General features: G+C 43.5%; 1 protein-coding gene across 1 annotated transcript in view; it reads right to left on the bottom strand.

Moving 5' to 3' along the window:
* Positions 1-6227: 6227 nt before the first annotated feature.
* The window catches only part of LPL (lipoprotein lipase), a 34410-nt gene continuing 19705 nt past the window's right edge, over positions 6228-20932 (bottom strand). Inside the window, exons 3-10 of the mRNA XM_066574149.1 lie at positions 18855-19034; positions 18478-18589; positions 16967-17209; positions 16612-16854; positions 16146-16266; positions 14926-15108; positions 13930-14037; positions 6228-10080 (exon numbers count right to left, since the gene is read on the bottom strand). Of these exons, the coding sequence (XP_066430246.1) occupies position 10080; positions 13930-14037; positions 14926-15108; positions 16146-16266; positions 16612-16854; positions 16967-17209; positions 18478-18589; positions 18855-19034 (1191 nt within the window). The 3' untranslated portion in view covers positions 6228-10079. The remainder of the gene's footprint in view (positions 10081-13929; positions 14038-14925; positions 15109-16145; positions 16267-16611; positions 16855-16966; positions 17210-18477; positions 18590-18854; positions 19035-20932) is intronic.

Raw genomic sequence — 20932 nt, 5'->3', positions numbered from 1 at the left:
CGAGTGCAAAGCGTCTGCCTTTATGCTTTGCAGGGAACTTCTCAAGAGGCATAGCAGAGGAATGGTGACGCTAATGATTGCAGCATCTCCGCTCACCATCTGGGTAGACTCCTCAAAGTTTCCAAGGACCTGGCAGATGGCTGCCAACCAGGCCCACTCTTCTGTAAAGAATTGAGGAGGCTGACTCCCACTACGCCGCCCATGTTGGAGTTGGTATTCCACTATAGCTCTACGCTGCTCATAGAGTCTGGCCAACATGTGAAGCGTAGAGTTCCACAGTGTGGGCACGTCGCTCAGCAGTCGGTGCACTGGCAGATTAAACCGATGTTGCAGGGTCAGCAGGGTGGCAGCGTCCTTCTTGGAGTTGCGGAAATGTGCGCTGACCCGGCGCACCTTTCCGAGCAGGTATGACAAGTGTGGTTAGCTTTTCAGAAAGCGCTGAACCACCAAATTAAAGACATGGGCCAGGCATGGCACGTGCGTGAGGCTGCCGAGCTGCAGAGCCGCCACCAGGTTACGGCCGTTGTCACACACGACCATGCCCGGTTGGAGGCTCAGCGGCGAAAGCCAGCGGTCGGTCTACTCTGTCAGACCCTGCAGCAGTTCGTGGGCCGTGTGCCTCTTCTCTCCTAAGCTGAGTAGTTTCAGCACGGCCTGCTGACGCTTGCCCACCGCTGTGCTGCCATGCCGCGCGACACCGACTGCTGGCGACGTGCTGCTGCTGCTGACACATCTTGATTGCGAGACAGAGGTTGCGTTGGTGGAGGAGGAGGAGGAGGAGGAGGAGGGTGGTTTAGTGGAGGAAGCATACACCGCCGCAGATACCAGCACCGAGCTGGGGCCCGCAATTCTGGGGGTGGGTAGGACGTGAGCGGTCCCAGGCTCTGACTCTGTCCCAGCCTCCACTAAATTCACCCAATGTGCCGTCAGGGAGATATAGTGGCCCTGCCCGCCTGTGCTTGTCCACGTGTCCGTTGTTAAGTGGACCTTGGCAGTAACCGCGTTGGTGAGGGCGCGCACAATGTTGCGGGAGACGTGGTCATGCAGGGCTGGGACGGCACATCGGGAAAAGTAGTGGCGACTGGGAACCGAGTAGCGCGGGGCCGCCGCCGCCATCATGCTTTTGAAAGCCTCCGTTTCCACAAGCCTATACGGCAGTATCTCCAGGCTGATCAATTTGGCTATGTGCACGTTTAACGCTTGAGCGTGCGGGTGCGTGGCGGCGTACTTGCGCTTGCGCTCAAACAGTTGCGCTAACGACGTCAGGACGCTGCGCTGAGAGACATTGCTGGATGGGGCCGAGGACAGCGGAGGTGAGGGTGTGGGTGCAGGCCGGTAGGCACTCGTGCCTGTGTCCTCAGAGGGGGGTTGGATCTCAGTGGCAGGTTGGGGCACAGGGGGAGAGGCAGTGGTGCAAACCGGAGGCGGTGAACGGCCTTCGTCCCACCTTGTGGGGTGCTTGGCCATCATATGCCTGCGCATGCTGGTGGTGGTGGCTCCCCAGCTGATCTTGGCGCGACAAAGGTTGCACACCACTGTTCGTCGGTCGTCAGGCGTCTCTGTGAAAAACTGCCACACCTTAGAGCACCTTGGCCTCTGCAGGGTGGCATGGCGCGAGGGGGCGCTTTGGGAAACAGTTGGTGGATTATTCGGTCTGGCCCTGCCTCTACCCCTGGCCACCGCACTGTGCCCACACCCTGACTTGGGCCTCCGCGTCCTCGCCCACGTCCACGTCCTCTAGGCCTACCCCTACCCCTCAGCATGCTGTATTACCAGTAGTGCAGAAACAGAACGCTGTAATTAAATGTGCCACTTATTGGCCTGGGGTTGGAGGCTGACTTCGCTTACGGAACGCACAGCAGAGCAAGGAAATAATTTTGCGCAAGCCTGCTGTAACACTTAGCTGGCTGCGTATGAATTAGGACAACTACCCCCAGCACAGACCCAGTACACTGAGGACGGTCACAGGCAGCCCAAATAGATTTTTTTTCCCAAATGTTTTTGGAAAGGCCCACTGCCTATATACACTGTATATGTCTTCTCTCTCTGCGTCACCACTACTGGCCCTGGAGTATGTAAAATAACTGCAGACTGTTGCACTGTGGACTGGAATACAGCGGTGATGTAACAGCCAACACAGAGCCAGGAAATAATTTTGCGCAAGCCTGCTGTAACACTTAGCTGGCTGCGTATGAATTAGGACAACTACCCCCAGCACAACACCCAGTACACTGAGGACGGTCACAGGCAGCCGAAATAGATTTTTTTTCCTAAATGTTTTTGGAAAGGCCCACTGCCTATATTCAATAAATATGTCTTCTGTCCCTGCCTCACCACCACTACTGGCCCTGGACTATGTATAATTACTGCAGGGCGCAATGCTCTGCACGGCCGATATACAAAAAAAAAAAAAAGTGCAACACTGCAAAAAGCAGCCTCCACACTACTGCACATGGTTAGATGTGGCCCTAAGAAGGACCGTTAGGGTTCTTGAAGCCTAAAATACTCCTAACACTCTCCCTATAGCAGCTCCAGCATCATCAGCACTTTCCCTGAGCTATGTCAGAATGCATCTGTGGCGAGCCGCGGGAGGGGCCGATTTATATACTCCGGTGACACCTGATCTCGCCAGCCACTCACTGCAGGGGGGTGGTATAGGGCTTGAATGTCGCAGGGGGGAGTTGTAATGCCTTCCCTGTCTTTCTATTGACCAGAAAAGCACGCTAACGTCTCAGAGATGAAAGTGAAAGTAACTCGAACATCGCGTGGTGCTCGTTTCGAATAACGAGCATCTCGAACACGCTAATACTCGAACGAGTATCAAGCTCGGACGAGTACGTTCGCTCATCTCTATTAAAGATACAATAATAGCAAATGTTTTTTAATTTTCTTATTTTTGTTTATACAAGCAGGGGAAAGTAAGGAACAAAGGGGTTTTTGTTTATTTTAATTACAATTTTTTTTTATGGGGACTTCAACCATAAAAGCTCTTATCGCTATGATAATGCATTACAGTACTTCTGAGAGAACATTGATCTCTGCTACTGCAGCAGGAGGCCGGCTATGAGTCACAGCTGGCTGACTTTTGATCCCATATCATCCACAGGACGTAAGTTTACGTTCTGTTGTGTTAAGTGCTCCACCGGCCAGGAGTAAACTTATGACCTGCAGCGTTAAGGGGTTAATATTTTATATTGTTACAATTAACACAAAGACCTTCAACATACAAAAATTACACAGGTTTTTTTGCACTAATAACTTTATTTCTGTAAACATACAATGTTTATTGCATGTTCTGAAAATAAATGATTCCACATATTCAGAAGAAACTATATTTACACTTAGAATAAAAATGTTGTAAAGTCCTAACATATATACAAAATATAATTTACATTTATACATAGTGTGAATAAATAGTGTGTAATATGTTTGTTATGTAACAGTCTTCAGAATTCTCATGTGGTGCGGTATATGCTGTAGCCCCATGACACTTCCACTCAGCTAAAGGTTTAGTTAGGTGTATCGTATGCAGAGTCTCCTTCTATATACCTTTCATATACTGTGTTCATTAACACGAAATTGGCCAATCTTCATATGGCTGCAGCTTAGCTGTTAGGCTGGCGTCACACAAACGTATGCGTACTTAAACGCACATGAGAGTGGAATTTTTTGCAGAAGTAACAATGGTTTTTTGCGCAGGTATCAGCATATATTTTACTGCACTTTTCAGCAGGCAAGGGCATGTTGCTTTGCATGTGGGAAAAAATGCATCAATGCGCTTATTAGTCTAATGAGTTCCAGATGTGTTCTTTTTACTGCACAATTAGGGCTTATTCACACGAGCGCATATACGGCGCGCTTTTACGCCCAACCGTATATAGCCGACCATCTGAGGCATTGGTTTCCAATGTATTCGTTCACACGGGCAAATATACGGCGTGTAAAAATGCCAACCTACTGAAAATAGAACATACACGACCGAAATACGTAATGACGAATATACAGGGGCCAAAAAGATAAGTCTGAAAGTCTGAACAGGCGAGAATACGCTAACTAGCTCCGGCCATGATTGCCAGAAAACGTCCTTCCCGGAGATTACCTGCCGAGGACGTGCGAACGCAAATATGCCTACGTTCCCGTGAATCCAGCCTTAGGGCTCCTTCCCACGGACGGATTTCCGCCGTGTAATTCGCGGCGGAAATCCGCTGTGTTGCCCGCAGCTATTAGGTTGAATTGAACCTAATAGCTCAGGGCTCACGGTGCGGAATTCCACCGCGTAATTCCGCACCGTGAAATCACTCGTCCTCACCTGTGGCATGCTCTATTTGCCGCGGGTGTATGCGCAGAAGGCTTCCATTGCAGTCAATGGAAGCCGTCCGTTCATGCTATCTTCCACTGTAGCACAGCAGAAGATAGCGTGAAATCGCCTCTCCGCCTACCGCCGCCGCGTCATATGACACGGCCAGCTGCGTCATGTGACGTGGTGGGCGTGTCATGTGACGTGGCCGGCGTGTCACATGACGCTGAGGCGCATCACGCTGAAGCATCATGCGGGAGCGAAGACTCAGGATCAGCAGGTAAGTTTGGGGGTCTCTGGGGGGGCGCCGTGACAGCCGGCCTTATGCATTGTTTCACGCATCTCCTTGCGTATTTTGTGTGTATTTGTGCATTCCCATTGACCTCTATAGGGACATTTGGTGTGGAAAGACACAGGAAAATAGAGCATGCTTTTTTTGTGCAGCCACAATGCGCAAGAAAAATAAGCGCATGTGAATGAACCCATTGAAATCAATGGGTTCTATTCTCTGCATATTGTATGCACAAAGTTTGCGTGTGCAAATACACCCTTGTAAGACTGGCCTTAGGACAATAGAAGTACACTTTTCATGTATCGTTGGATACTTAGAAATCAGAGAAATTATTTGGACATAAATTGCAGTGAGATAATGACGAAGTAGATTTTAAAGAGACTCTGCCACCATCTTTTTGCACCCTTCTATGAGGGCAGCAGAAATTAGTGCCTGTCATTTTATTTACACTGATTTCAGTGATATGTCTGCTGTGCAGGAGTTCGAGAAACTTGCATTTTAATCAGTAGCAGCACATTCATAGAGGACTACTTAAAGTAGTCCTCGATATTCATGGGCTGCAGAGTTGCAGTCTATTCCCACCAACCTCACCCTCCAGTCAATTATTGACTGCTTTCTGCTCATTACCCTGCAAAGAGAGCTGCTAATCCTTGGCAGGAGGGCGGGGTGGGTGTGGCTATCCTGCAGCTCATGAATATGCAGGACTACTTCTGTGTCAGGTGGCTACTAATGAAATGCAATTTTCTCCAAACCTTCTGCACTGATGGACACAGGAGACATAACACTGTAATCAGTGTGACAGGCACTACCTTATGGTGCTTTTGGTAAGGGCTGCAAAAAGATGGCGATAGATTCACTTTAGCCTGGGTTCACACAGGGCGGATTTGCTGCGGTTCTGCCGCGGTTTGCCATTGCATATCCGCACTGCGGCAAAACCGCTGCGTTTGCGGTGCAATGCAGTGCAAATGTGTTTGGGCAAAAAGCTGTTCTCACAGGACGAATTTTTTCCGCACTGCCGCAGTGCGGAAATGCAGCTGCGGTGCGGTTTTTCAAGACGCAGCATGTCAATTCTTTTGACTTTTCCGCAGCCCTTTTTGGTCTATAGACCTTTGTGGACACAGCAAAATCCACACCATAATACGCTGCAAAAGTAAAAAAGCGCTGTGGAAAAAAACGCTTGCGGATTTTCTGCGCAGAAAATACGCAAGACAAATATAACCTTTGAAGCGGTTTTGCCACAGAAGCAGTTCTTCTGCGGCAAAACCGCAACGGAAAAACCACAGCAAAACCGCAACAAATCCGCCCTGTGTGAACCCAGCCTTAGGGTGCATTCACACGAACATATATCGGCTCGGTTTTCACGCCGAGCCGATATACGTTGTCCTCATCTGCAGAGGGGGGAGGATGGAAGAGCCAGGAGCAGGAACTGAGCCCCCGCCCCCTCTCTGCCTCTTCTCCGCCCCTCTGCACTATTTGCAATGGGGAGAGGCGGGACGGTGGTGGGGCTAATTTGCACCATTTAGCCCTGCCCCCGTTCCGCCTCCTTTCATTGCAAATAGTGCAGAGGGGTGGAGAGGAGGCAGAGAGGGGGGCAGGAGCTCAGTTCCTGCTCCTGGCTCTTCCATCCTCCCACCCCTGCAGATGAGGACGACATATATCGGCTCGGCGTGAAAACCGAGCCGATATACGTTCGTGTGAATGCACCCTTAAGATAAAATTCTGGATTCAATATTGTACTTGGTAACAAGATGATGTCAAATTTAAAAAAGTTTTATTGGCAGATTACTACCAATATCGATGAGATATAATTGGATGGGAAGCTTAAAGCATTAGTCTCCTTTAAACCCAATTTCACAGTTAATGGCTGCATGAGTTTTTGAGACAGTTTACACATATTTAGTTATACTAGTTAGTACTGATTATTACTAATTTCATGTCTTTTTACTGCATTAATACACATAGATACATACATAAATCTGCAGGCTTTCAATGGAAAAATAGTTTTTTTCAGAAGTGTTGAAAAGTTGAAAATCCTGGGCCCTAATGCAAAATCCATAATAGAGTCCATCAATTATTGTGTAGTATTTTACCACTAATTTTGTGTGTATTGCGGTCTTATATGGAACAGTGGCCATTAGACCCCCACAAGCTCCAGGGCTGAGGTGTGACTCTAACTTCAGCACCCTTTATACAGGATGGTTCTCTCACTAAGGCTGCCTGTCCATGGGCGGGTTTTCATTGCATTCCCTGTGGCGATAATCCGGTGAATGCAGTGAAAGCTCTCAATAGTGTTGTTATAGAGAGCGCCTTCCCCTTGTCCATGAGCGGAAAATCAATGCAATTCTCTGCTCGCGCCCGGTAAATCGCAGTATGCTGCGATTTGCCGCGATTCTTCGCGGTCAGCCTATCTGTCATATAGGCTGACCGGCGGAGATCCTCCTGCTGGCTCCTGCTCCCGGGCGTGGACAGGCAGCCTAAGAAACCCAAATATTCCTCAATAACTTAATTTTTTGTATGAAAATTGACATGGACAAGGATTACGGGTCAGATTTAGGAAAACTGTCTAAGTTAAAAATTGTCTATGTTGCAAATAGCAACCAATCACAGAGCAGCTTTTATATTTCAAGAGCAACGTGAGGAATGAAATTCAAGCAGTGATTGGTTGCTGTAAGCAATAAAGTTTTTGTTTTATACAGTAAAATAAATCTTCCCTATCCCACCTCTCAATGAAGCGAACTGTTCTTGTGATGACGCAACCGCCAAACAGGCGTTAAGAGTTTTGGTTGAACAGCGTGTATTTATTGTTCGTGAATACTGGCAATTGGATTCATTTAAACAATGTAAGAAGGCATTTCGATCCCGTATTTTTCAATCAAACTGTTACCATAGAGGTGTACTTGAACATAGTCAGTGAATTGGTGAATCAGTTAACAGATGATGAATTAACGGAAGATTTCTTTCAACAAGATGGCACAGTGTGCCCCACATCGAGCTTGAGGGGAATTGAAAGTTACTTTGGGGACCGATTAATCTCGAAAAATCTGTGCCTGCCAAGATAATCAGACATGACACCACCTGATTTCTTCTTGTGAGGTTTACTGATAACCCATGTATACAGTAAGCTGCAAACAACTGATGCCTTCAAACAAACAGGATGATGGGAGGTTGCTGTATTACCAATGTCACATTATCAGATGTCTTTGCCAGTAGGCAACCTCACATACAAAGTGCTTGGATACCGGAGAGGGCCATTTCCAGCATACGCTCTAGGGCTTGGCAGACCAGTTTTGCAACATATTGTACGAGGTAAATATGTATCAATTTTCATATTGAAACACACAAACATTAAAAAGTTATTAAGAAAGTTTGGGTTTTTCTCTCTGTAGCTATGCCTCTCAGTTTGTCTCCACTTTGCTGTCAAACATTTGACATTACGATTCAGATCTAAAGACCTAAGAAATAAAGATGAGCGACCGTGTCCGTTACGGACACATCCGCACCCGGACACCGGCTTTGCCGAACACTGCATTGTTCGCGCGTAAAGGTCCGGGTGCCGCCGGGGGGCGGGGAGATGCGCGGTGGCGCGGGCGGCAGTAGCGGAGAACAGGGGGGAGCCCTCTCTCTCTCCCTCTCCCCCCCACTCCCCGCCGCACCCCCCCGCGCTGCCACGGCGGCCCCCGAACTTTTTCGCCCGAACACTGAAGTGTTCGCAAAGTTCGGTGTTCGGGCGAAAAAGGGGCGGGGCCGAACGTGTTCGCTCATCTCTACTAAGAAACAGTCATCTGAGCCGCCACAGGACATTGTCGTAAGGAGGCAGCAGAATGACACGAAAGGAAAAGAACCAATAATGTAACTCAAAATCAGTGAAAGATATGTGGACTGAAATCATTAGGAAGTAACTATTGGCCCTATTCAGATTTAGTCTTTGGTCAGTATTTTTCACCAATCTCAAATATGGAAGATATGAAAATCTTTCCATTACATTTTTTCTCTGTAGGTTTCATTTTTGTTTTTGACTTTCAAATATTGATGCAAAATACTGACCAAACACTGTGTGAAGGGGGCCTAACGGTTCTTTTAGACACGTCAATTATCGTTTGAACGAGCAAGTGACGTCACCATTAGCTCGTTCACTCTCGTGCCACCAGTTTAGATAAGTAGATACATCGTTGGCTTATTCAAATGCGAATCATTCAGAATCGTTTGTTCATTCGTATTCGCTATAAAAGTGAATGAGAACAACTGAACGAGCGCTGTTTAAACCGGACGATAAGGTAACGAGCTGACTGATTTTTTTTGCCTGCATAGAATGAAAAACGAACAAAACTTGAACGATTTTTGCTCATCATTCAAAGATTATCTTTCAATTTCGCTCACTTAAACTATTTTCTGAACAATAATTGTTCCGTCTAAAAGCACCCTTACTTTACACTTCAAATACTTTCACTAAAAATCATCATTACAGCATATAAGGGCACTTGAGGGCAGTTTTTGACCATCATTTCCACAACCATTGGCTGAATTGCAAAAAACCTGAGATATTTATCATATGCACCAACAAACTGAACGATATGAGGTTTCATTATTACTCCTGCTGATAATTGATGGCAGCAAGAAAGTTTCCCATATAATCAAAGTTGATAAAAATAGTTGTCCATTCTTCTGGTCTGGATATATTATATATATTATAAAGGATTAGTTAATATAATAAAATACAGATGTTAATCATTTGTAAAAGCCCTACACAAACTGATTTAAAGGTTAATGGATTTAGGAATGTTTTTATGTGTAACTTGTGATTAAACAATTCGTGTTACCAATTTAGGCTAATCAGATCTGGAATAAATATGTAACCACATTGACCATATTGTGAATGTGCCAACATATTCCAAACTCCTACCTGTTCTAGCGATTAATGACAAAAATAGTGGCTTTTGGAACAATTTAAACTAGATAACCTACGTTTTTTTTAAAGCATGGGCATTTCAAAAACATAACACTTGCACATCACTGTATGCATGTAACCCTTTATATGTGGCGTTGCCCATGTCGAGGTAAGATATTTCGAAGTGGCGGAGATGATAGTTGTGTAGCCCAGAATGGATACTTGTTGGTACAGTGCATGAGTGGACATCTCACAGACACATCTCCTTTAATACAGATATGGCTTTCAAGTCATTGTAAGTGTGTAGCCCGTTGGCTAGTGGGAGTATGAAGGAAGCCTACACGGAACAGTAATACTTTTGACTGTAAAGAATATTGTTACCAAAATACATTTGCACAATATGCAGATGGCTTGGAATGGAAGGTCGATGACCACAAGTTGACTTTTTGTTGTAGAGTCGTTGGTTCTGTCATTGCACTACAAAGAAATGGCTTGTTCACTCTTGTTGGCAAAAGGAGTTTGAGTAGTAACAAACGCCACTTGAATGTTTTCTGCAGCATCAATAACACTGGACGCATGGTTCAAAGTGCAAATTCATTATCACATCTGAAACAAAAATGACATTGCTTATTACAAGGTGAATAGAGCATTTGGCTTTGAGCTAATGGTATGGTATTAATACTAAAGTAAACAGTTAGTGCTGCTTTGCAGGGGCGTACACCTGAGTGCAACCTATTTGCTTTATGTATGAGGCTAATTTGCACACATATTGACACATTTTACTATCACTTAGGGCATGTGCATTTGGGTGAAGTAGACGACACGCCCCAATTCAAATAGCAATTTAGCCTAATAAGGTCGAGTTGTGTTCTTTTCACTTCTTTTCACAAAATTGCACAGTGTATTATGCATATCATTGTGTGTGCAATTGCATACCACCCAATAGATGTCTATGGGGACTTCAGGTGCGCAAATGCACACAAAAATAGAGAAAGTGTGTTTCTTTGCACATGCGAGAAATGTGCACACAATATCAGGAAATGAGAACAAGCTCATTGATATCAATGGCTTATCTTTCTTTGTATTGCAGGAATACATTTTATGTACGCAATACGCCCGTGTGAAGCCGCCCTTATTCTAGCTACACAATTCACGCTGATTTACTAGGAATGAACTGAACATAAAAATTGAAGGTAAGTGAATATGTCATCTCGTCATCATAAATTAATAAAGGTTACATTTGAACTATTAATATCACTGCAACAATGATATATAATGGCAGGGGCACCTATCACTGCTAAAGCATACCCCTTTAAAAATGTAAACCTTTATTCAAAGATACTTTAAAATCTTTATTACCCCCAATATACACACACAACATTATAATAAACAAAAACTATATGCATGCCGTCTTAGTGTTAAGGCTGGGGTCACACGGGGCGGAATCCCGCTGGAAATCTCGCGGTTTGGCCGCAGCAAAAACCACGAGATTTCCGCCGGGAGAAGCTTTGAAGTGGCCCGGCCGCTCGCTCTTCCGCTGCGGCCGACGCTCCCATAGAGGAGAGCGGGGCCGCAGAGGAATGAAAAAATAAGGCTGGGTTCACAGAGGGCGGATTTGCCACGGAAATTCCGCACGGCAGATCCGCCTGCGGCCGCTAATCTCGGGGTTAGCCAGCCATGTGGACGAGATTTCTCATAAATCTCATCCACACAGGGCGGCCCATCCACTGCGGTTAATCCGGCCGAAACCGCGGCTGCGGCGACCGCAGCCGCGGTTTGCCGAATGCAGCATGTCTATTTATTTTTTCATTCTGCTGCGGCCGCGCTCTCCTCTATGGGAGCGCTGGCCGCAGTGGAAGAGCGAGCGACCGGGCCGCTTCAAAGCCAAACCGCGAGATTTCCGGCGGGATAACGCCACGTGTGACCCCAGCCTTAATAGACATGCTGCATTCGGCATTCGGTTTTCGGCCGGATTAACCGCAGCGGATTGGCCGCCCCGTGTGGACGAGATTTCTGAGAAATCTCGTCCACATGGCTGTCTAATCCCGAGATTAGCGGCCGCAAGCGGATTTGCCGCGCGGAAATTCCGCGGCAAATCCGCCCTGTGTGAACACAGCCTAAGGGTTATATAGCAGGTATTACTGCAGTAGTCATGATTTGTTGACTCAAACTCTGATGTTAAGGGTACTACACACACAGAGAACTTTCCAATCACAGCTGGTCTATATTGAAGGCGCTGATCTGATAGCCCAGAGACCAGAGTTTTGTAGGGTTACAGCAGAGTTAGCCGTCAATATAGGCTGGTTGTCCCTGGAAAGTTATATGTATGTGTACGACCATTAGCATCAGAGTTTGAGTCAACAAACCGTGAGTACCTGCTGTATAACCCTTTACCTTAAGGCTATCTTCACACAGGTGAGCGCAATCTGGGGCCGTGAATCCCACCCACATATTGCGCTCCCCACCATGTGAAATCCCTAAGGATGCAAGGTATTTTCATGTGAAAACAGTTTCGCATTACTTCGGGGATGCAGGGATCCCCGACCGTGGTGGAGGTTCACAGAGTTGCTCCCATTGTTTTCAAGAGAAAACAAGAGATCTTGCATTGCATGCACGTGGTGTGATGCTGCTGCCGGTCCCATTGAAAACAATGGGTGGTGCGATGCGAGAGCATGCAGAAAGATAGAACATGCCGTGATTTGTTTCCCACATCACATAAAAAAATTTAAAAACGCTCATGAGTATGACCCCATTCACATCAATGGGGTTCATATTTATGTGAGATTTGTGCATCTCGCAAAGCACAAATATGTCATAATTTTCTTGCCCATCTGAAGTCGGCTTAAGATGGCACGTATATAATTTTTGTTTACTATCATTTTGTGTGTGTATATTGGGGTAATAATGGGTTTTAAAGTATCTTTGAATAAAGGTTTATATTGTTAAAAGGATATCCTTTGGCAATGGTAGTTACATTTGAGCTATTACTACTTTGAATGGGCAGTGGGATTCCTTAGCTGCCATTTATTTGGGCACATTTTTCTTTAATGGTTTGATTGTAGCCTCATCTCTCTGGGTTTTTTTTTTTTTTTAATTCTGTGACAAGTTCATGGAGTTCTGTGAAGGCCCTTTTAAACGGGACGAGTGTTGAGCAAACGATGCCTGACACTCGTCCCGGTGTGTACTCGCTCCTGTGCTGTTATGCAGGAGCGAGTATCGCTGGATCGCTGACAGCTCGGCCAGCAGACGGCTGGAGGAGCATTCTCTCCCCCGCCCCTCTTTATTCTCTGTAAGCAGCAGCCATTTAGTGCTGAATGGCTGCTGTTTACACTGAATGATCATCATTCAGGATTTTAAGTATGCTTAAAACTGAATGAATGGATGATTCTCGTGCAGTCATTCAGTTTCTGAATGCTTTTACACGGGATGATTATCACTCAAAACCCTGCGGGAGCGCAGGAGCTGGAACAACCAGAACGATAATCGTCCCGATTAAAAGGGCCTTAAGCCTCATTGAGGTGACTGGGACAAACACAGTGTGAATATGCCCTAAAGCTGATCATAGCTATGAATAACCTGTTAACCATTTGTCTGTGAACCTCCACTTAAATTGCCTAGATCTGAGAAAAAAATGTCTAATGCCTACGGTGGTCTTTTTTCGTTTGGATAAAATAATTCTGGAAAAACTACTACTAGTATAACCCTTGCTCTGATCTACGCTAGTTCATAGGCTGTCAATGTCATACCAGAACCTATCCGTCTAAACTGGTGTGTAAATAAACTGACTATTGATCTCATGAAAAGGTGATTGGATATATTTGATTTTTGGCTTTTGGTCAGCTAGTTATTGGTACTTCGGTTGAGTATGTTGATAGGGTGATCATTCATATGAATGGTCCTACGATTGGCTGCCTGCAGCATGCCTTCTTTAGGATGTGCATAGACAGCTTAAAGACAACCTTCGCAACATAGTAACATTGTATGTAAGGCCAAAAAAAGACATATGTCCATCCAGTTAAGCCTATTACCCCCCAATGTTGATCCAGAGGAAGGAAAAAAAGCTCCAATGAGATAGAAGCCTATTTTCCCCATTTAAGGGGAAATGTTTTTTCCTGACTCCAATCTGGCAATCAGAATGATTATGTAATCTGATATTTTTCCTAGAGAAGATTTAGCAGCTGGCTACAATATGCATTGAGATGAATAAACGTCTATGTAACATGTGGATGGGTCAGCTCCACTCTGTTCTGGCTCATAGAGGGCCATAGAGAACTCTGGACTATGGCTACTCTACACTGATATCTGAGTGCCCCATCCTCGCATATGAATAGGAGTTGTCCTGATGGAACCAACTGTTTCAGTCAAATTTATACATACATTAACATAATACATTTTAGTGATAAATTCAAACAAGTAAAAAACTTTTAGACTTATGAAAACTAAATCTGCTCATACCAATCTCCTTTTTTCATGTTGGAGTGCTCATTACATCTCACAAAAACCACAGATCCTTGCCCTTGTGCAATAGATGCACGTTCTCCATTTTGAGGACAAAATATTAGCCTGAAAGATATAAACACGTGTTATTTTCTGGTGAATAGGAATAAACATGTTTTTGTCATTTATTATAATTCCTGCTCTGGGTCTCATGATCTCAACCATGCAGGGTCAATTTGCTTGTTTTCACATCTGCGTCAGAACCTCAGTCCGGAGGGTCCGTCACTCAAAATACCAGAAGAAAAAAGCACTGCATGCAGTGCTTTTTCTTCCATTCAAAAGCCGGGCAACCAGGCAGAAAGCTGGTGGACCTCATAATAGTCAATGGAGTCCATCTGGCGCTGTTTGGTTCTGTCCCAGAGATGGAGCTGTTCGGCCATGAGGATTCTACTTTCCTGCTCCCTGAATCCCCAATGCAGATGTGAAACCACCCAGGGCAGGAACAGACTAAAAGTGTGATACGCCCCTGTGCCGCAAAAGTCACATTGGTCCTCCATTCCAACCACTATAGCCATGAGACAGTTAGCTTTGGTTGAGAAATTGCATTTGTAGGAAACTTATTACTCACATTTCTTTACAGCCCCAACATTTAAAGATTAAAGTGGGCCTCCTCTAGCTGTCGGACTTCAATCTCTGACCTATTGCCTGAATAGTCAGTCTACTCCTGCCCCAGTGATCTACTCTATAGTTGGCCAACAAACTCAATATTCTATAGAGTAAGTGCTTGTACAGATCTGATAAAGGTTCATTAGACTGCTATATTGATCTAAGCTATACTGATCTAATTTAGAATAATCTAATTCTGCTCTTACTTCTTTATCCATTGGCTTATGTACATTCTTAAAAAATACTTATTAACGCCTGAACATATAATACAGTCTACAAACATTTTAAAGTGCTAATTGGTTCCATAAATATGACATCATTCAATAGTTGAGAGATAATAGTACTTACTTCTCCTGCATCTCTCCTGATTTTATCCTGATTTTCTGGACATCAAATGCATTTGTTCTGAACCAGTTTGACCAGTTTAAATATGATTCGCTCTCCCATTTAATCTTCAGCATTAGCAGCTCTCCTACATCCAGTTCAGTGTAAATTAAGTAGGAATAAGTCTTGTTGGTCGACATCTCCTCACTAAAAGAATAAATGACATTGGATGTAATTTAATGATTCATTGCATTTTCTGGATGATTCTATGAAAATTTTACTCATTTTCTATGGAATAACTGTTGTAAAGGAAAACATTTACAAAGGTAGCATGGGATAAAAAAACCTGACAATTTGCTTCCAGAAACAACTCCATGTGTGTAGGACTGCAGATATGTTAGAGTCAAATGAATATAATGCCAGACAAAGCCAATGAACAAGAGTGGGATTGTTTGTGGAAGAAAACAGCCTTGTTATAATAATGTTATACAACCACTTTATGATAATATGATAATATAAAGTTAATGTTTGCAGATCAACAGATTATCCTTAAGGGTGCATTCCCTAAGTTCCGAGAATTAGCCCCACCCCTGCCCCACCTCTCCTCATCGCAAATAGTGCAGAGGGGCGGAGAGGAGGCAGAGAGGGGGTGGGAGCTCAGTCCCTGCTTCTGGCTCTTCCATCCTCCCCCCCCCCCCGCCCCCCTGCACATGAGGACGACGTATATCGGCTCGGCGTGAAAACCGAGCCGATATACGTTTGTGGGAATGCACCCTTAGACCTTGTTTTAATTAAGTTAAATTGTCCTTGCAACATATTAAAGAGGAACTGCACTTTTGACTGTTGACTTATTAGGTCATGCTGCAGAGACCCTCACTTAAACGAGGGGGCTGTAGCGCTCAACAGAGTGCTGTTCCCCCTAGGCTGTCTTTGTTGCTTGCAAGTTCTTCTCGGTAGCTGAAGACAGATGCATAGAGGTCTATAGAAGATGGAACCAGCAAACGACAAAGACAGATAGAGGGAGGCAGCGCTTGGGTGATCGCTACATGCCCACATGTTTCAGCAATCAGCAATGGGACCCTGAAGTAATTTGGCATGGAAAAGTTGGTGAATAAAAATATACCTAGTAATAGGTGATTTATGTTAATGTGTGAAATATCCCTGTGATGTATATGGCCAACTGAAAGCTATGATTACAATATATTGTTACAGTTGTATATTTGTAAATATTACCCAATACTTACAGAGTGAGGGGTCTGTTTTCACTTTCTCCCTTTGCTCCATACAATGAAACCAAGAAAGGTTGGTTGGTTACAGTGAAGTTTCTCTTTGCAAAGAAATGCACTTTCACTTGATAGTGGAATACTACAAATTCATGAAAAGAAAAGAAATCAAACATAAGAACTGAAATACAACTATCATGTTAGAATAAGAGCGAAGATTATACTCCTCGTTACTGTTGACGTAGGTTCAGTGGCAAAGCAATAGTAGTTGCAATCGTGACTCTAAGCTAAGTTGGCCTGAAGGCCCCCCCTAACCAATATACTAATGTCTGGGTTTCTCCACCTCCATCCAACCCCCAACCCCACCCCAACCTCCATCCGTCTGCGCTAGTCAGAACAGGCGGACTTCCTCATTCAGCTCAAGGACTCTACTACTTTAAATTGGTCCTCCAATTAAAATATATATTTGCTGTTTTCATATTATTACCTTTAAATGGCATCTGAGCATTTGTTTTTAAGTACATCTTCACACTTCTCTTTCCCCGGACCTTGTTCACTTTGTAGCCCAAAGTATTGCAGCGGTTCTTCCGGCAGCTTAGACAAAGTCCTTTATCAAAGGCCTCCTTTGAATTGCAGCGATAGGCCATGGTTGGCTTCTCTTCGTGAAGTAGAGAGTCAATGAAGAGGTGAATTGAACGTTCATGGGAGCATTTCACAATCTGATCCATGTCTTGAAAAAATAAGAATGTTATTAATTCAACCACCACAGACTAAGGGGTTTATGAACATATCTAATAAAGTTTAAAATGTTAAATTCTAAAGAATAATTGTTTATATTTTACCTATAAAGCCACGAATTCCATTTTCTGCTATAAGTCGTATGGTGTCTCCAATGCTGCATCCTGGTTGAAAGCTTCCACCATTAGGATAAATGTCAATATGCCCAACTGGCCTTTGAATACCAATGCTGCGATCAGGGGTTCCTACACTGTAAGTATGTACAACATCCACAAAGTCTGCATCATCAGGAGATAAAGTAACTGATGTCTCTGCGTATTCAAAGCTGGGACCAGCTGGATCCAAACCTACATAGAAACACATGATGAGTTGGAGAACCTTAAACCAGCAACTAATGTATAGTCAACAATGGGCCATTGACTTTTTTCCTTTCACAGTCTAACAGTGAATCCAATGTCACTGCTAAGATGGCTCTCAGTTCACAGTGGGCTTCTACAACACAGAAGTCAAAATATATTCTCAACCAAAGAGACAGCTGTGGCACTCACTGATACTTAGTCGGTTCCTTTAATGACTCATATATTCGTTAACATCATAGCCATGGGATAAGAGGTGAGTGAGAAGATTCAGATGATTTCCACTTGCGTTAGTTTATACTTCTTCCTGTTCTTGCCATCTCCTGAAACTTCTCACACTCCTTAGTCCATGGCTGTGGCTTTAATAGATATATGAGTCAATAAAAGACTATACAGACACAATGTGTTTGGTTGAGGACTGACTTTTTAGGTTTCGATGTTCAGTTGGCTGTATGCAAAATGATGTTACCCTAATTATTGCCCATAACATTGTCATTTTCAGCCATCTTGAATACAGATTGCATGTTCTAACTCCCTTCCTGGGATTTTCTTTTCAAGGTATCCTTTTTCAGGCTGAAAACTGTTCTATGCAGAAAAATATCTACAAGTCCTAGTACAATTGAACAGGGATGTGATATGCAGCCCTCTTTCTGTTACTGAGTTGTGAAACTACTAGATTTCACGCCCATAACCAGACTCTCTACTCCCTCTTAGAGCGCGTTCACACGGGTGCTGTCGGCGCGCAGTATAGGGGCATGAAAAGATCGCTCCCATATTGCACTACAGATCACGTGAACGGGTTAATTCCAGCTATTTGAGGTAGCCCGTTGACACGATCCGAGGTGTGTGTTATCCAGCTCCCATAGGAGTCTATGGAAAGCACCCACCAAAAATAGGTCAGGTCCTAACTTTGAGCACACCACAGAGCTTAGATGTGACCTTGCAGTTGCATGTCCTATCTTTGATTGATGCGGGGATTTTTAGCGTCTAAAATTCATTCATCTGAACGGTTCTATAGGAAACCATTGGTTCTTATAGAAGCGCGTTCTGTGCATGCCTCAAATGCGCCCAAATAGCGCTCGTGTGATTGAGGCCTTAGACATAGGAGAACTTGGAAGGTCCAACCTCGAATCAAAACTCAGCTTATAGTTTTTGGCTTATGATTAGCCTCACATCTTAAATTCAAGGTCAATTGGTACAATCTTGTTTGTAAGGTCCCTAAAGTGAACACAGAAAAGTTGCCTCCTAAGCACTCTCACCTGTTATCCTGTTAACTTTGTTAGTTGTCAGACTGCCAGCAACACCTGCTGCATGAGCACCAAGACTGTAGCCCAAAATATGAATGTTATCCAATGGGTAATTGAACTTTTCCTTTTGAAGAGATAAAGTACATAAAATAAATGTTAAATAAAGAACAATAAAGCCATTCTTCCTATTCTATTGTAAAGCTCTGGTAATGCAACATAATAACTATTAAGTTATATTAGCCTGTCATGCGCATAATAATTAGCTGTTACTGTAATTAGATTTGAAGTATATCTTATATTCTAACTATCTGATCTGACTTCATTCCAACCTTTCATGTCTGTCTAAAACACATTGATAGTTATGTTAAAATACATTTGTCTTTCCTTACCTCCATCCAGTCTATGAAACTTGCCACATCTTGGCCCACCAGTTGGGTATAGCCTGCTGACACGGGATAGTGCTGTTGTGCTCGATACAGCCAATCTACAACAATCACATTTGAGTGTGGCTCTCTTTTATATAACGCATCTACCAGTTTGGGAACCCAACTTTCATACATGCCAGTTACCTGTATGGAGATGAATATGTAACGTTATTAAAGTGTTTGAGCAGTTTCTGGGATGAATGTAATATACTGTTAGCACAGGCAAATAAAATAGCAATAAAGGGGTTTTCTGGGACTTTAAAAAAAATTCCCAGGCTCAGAATAGTGTAAAATAAAGACATCAGACATGCTCTTCTGCTCCAGAAGCTCCCTGTCTTGTCGGAGCCCAGAAATAGCAGGCTGGTGGTCATGTGCTATTAACTGACCATGTGAACACTTAGCCAATTGCAGTCTTCACTGGTGATTCTTTCATGACCACTGAAGTCTCTGATTGGCTGAGCCGTCACATGCACGATGAACTGCTTCTTCTGGATTCTGAACGGCAAGAACCTGAGTTTTAATACTGAATGAGGAACCGCTGGAGAAGGTCTATTTTCTTTATTTTACACTATTATGTTATATTACTCAATCCTGAGCCTGGCTTCCATTAGAAAAGAAGTGGTACATGGTATGTAGCGATTGGTCACCCTTGTTGACATATTTCCGAATTAATTTCTACATCAGTTTTTTTCGCTTCCTAGTCCTCAAGTATTTCAACAGGTAATCTTTTCAGAATTTCCTCATTATTGCACATTATTGTTGGTGCCTCAGAAATTGTCACAGGTGTTCTTACTATAGGATATCCTGAAAACATGATATCTGCATGATAAATTGTAAGTATTCTGGATTATGTTTACCTTTGGAGATGATATCTATTTGTTGGTGTATTTATTAGTTATGTGTTTTATTATGCCATATTGTGTTCAATGAGTTGATAAACTCGAAGAAGATAGCAAAGTCTAACTAGGAAACATGGAGTAAAGTTTGACTGTAATCTGGATTGACTGACTCGGAACCTTTTGTAGCAGAACAATACTGCTGTTGCTTGGCTATATCAGTCCATACCAGTGGACTCTAACCAGTGGCTCACAATCCCTTGCTGTGCTGTGGGACTCATCACATATTCTTGATATAATATGATATCTACTTTACCAATATTGCATACATATCCCATCCCCGGATAGTTTAAAAACAGCATATCAAATGTTATTTTTATATTGATTTTCTTTAAGACAAGACATACAAAATAGTTTGAACAGTAAAGTCATGAAGCAATGGCAGGGACCAATACTAATATATATATATATATATATATATATATATATATATATATATATATATATATATATATATATATATATATATATATATATGTATTTTATATATATATATATATATATATATAAAATCAATCATAGGGGAGGTCCCCAAGAAGATGAAATCACAAGAAACTTGTGACAGACACAAAACAGGACAGATGTGGAGGAATGGGAGAGATAATGGCTCAATTGATTAAAGACAGTGGAGGGTGACTGTGTAACCCTGCCAACCCCCAGATAATGAGAACAAATGGACCAGACTACAAATTAAATAGGCAGAGTGGAAGATACACTAAAGCCCCATTTACACACAATGATTAACACTCAAAATTCGCTCAAAAGCCATCATTTGAGCGATAATCGTTGTGTGTAAATGCTCCCATTTTTCAGTCTTCGGCTGAACCAATATTTTTTAGGTGAGCATAAAATCCATCCTTTAATTGGAGAGATGATAGCAGGGACCGCACCCTGTGATTCTCCACGAGAGCACTGATTACATTGTATTCAGCTTGCAGCCCCTTGACAGAACAAAGGAACTGTATACAGAGAACAGACCACCTGCTGTTCTCTGCATACAGCTCTGGAGGCTCATTGAGATGCAAATGAAGGTAATAAACTGCTAATAGGCAGCTATTAGTGCCCATTAGCAGCTTATGCAAAATGATCGATCACTGAAACTGTCATTCTCCCTATCTTTTGAATGAATACTGAGCGATTATCTTT

This window comes from Eleutherodactylus coqui, chromosome 7, assembly GCF_035609145.1.
Source record: "Eleutherodactylus coqui strain aEleCoq1 chromosome 7, aEleCoq1.hap1, whole genome shotgun sequence".
Taxonomy (NCBI): Eukaryota; Metazoa; Chordata; class Amphibia; order Anura; family Eleutherodactylidae; genus Eleutherodactylus; species Eleutherodactylus coqui.
Note: the sequence above shows the minus strand (reverse complement) of the source record. Positions and strands in the feature narration are given on the sequence as shown.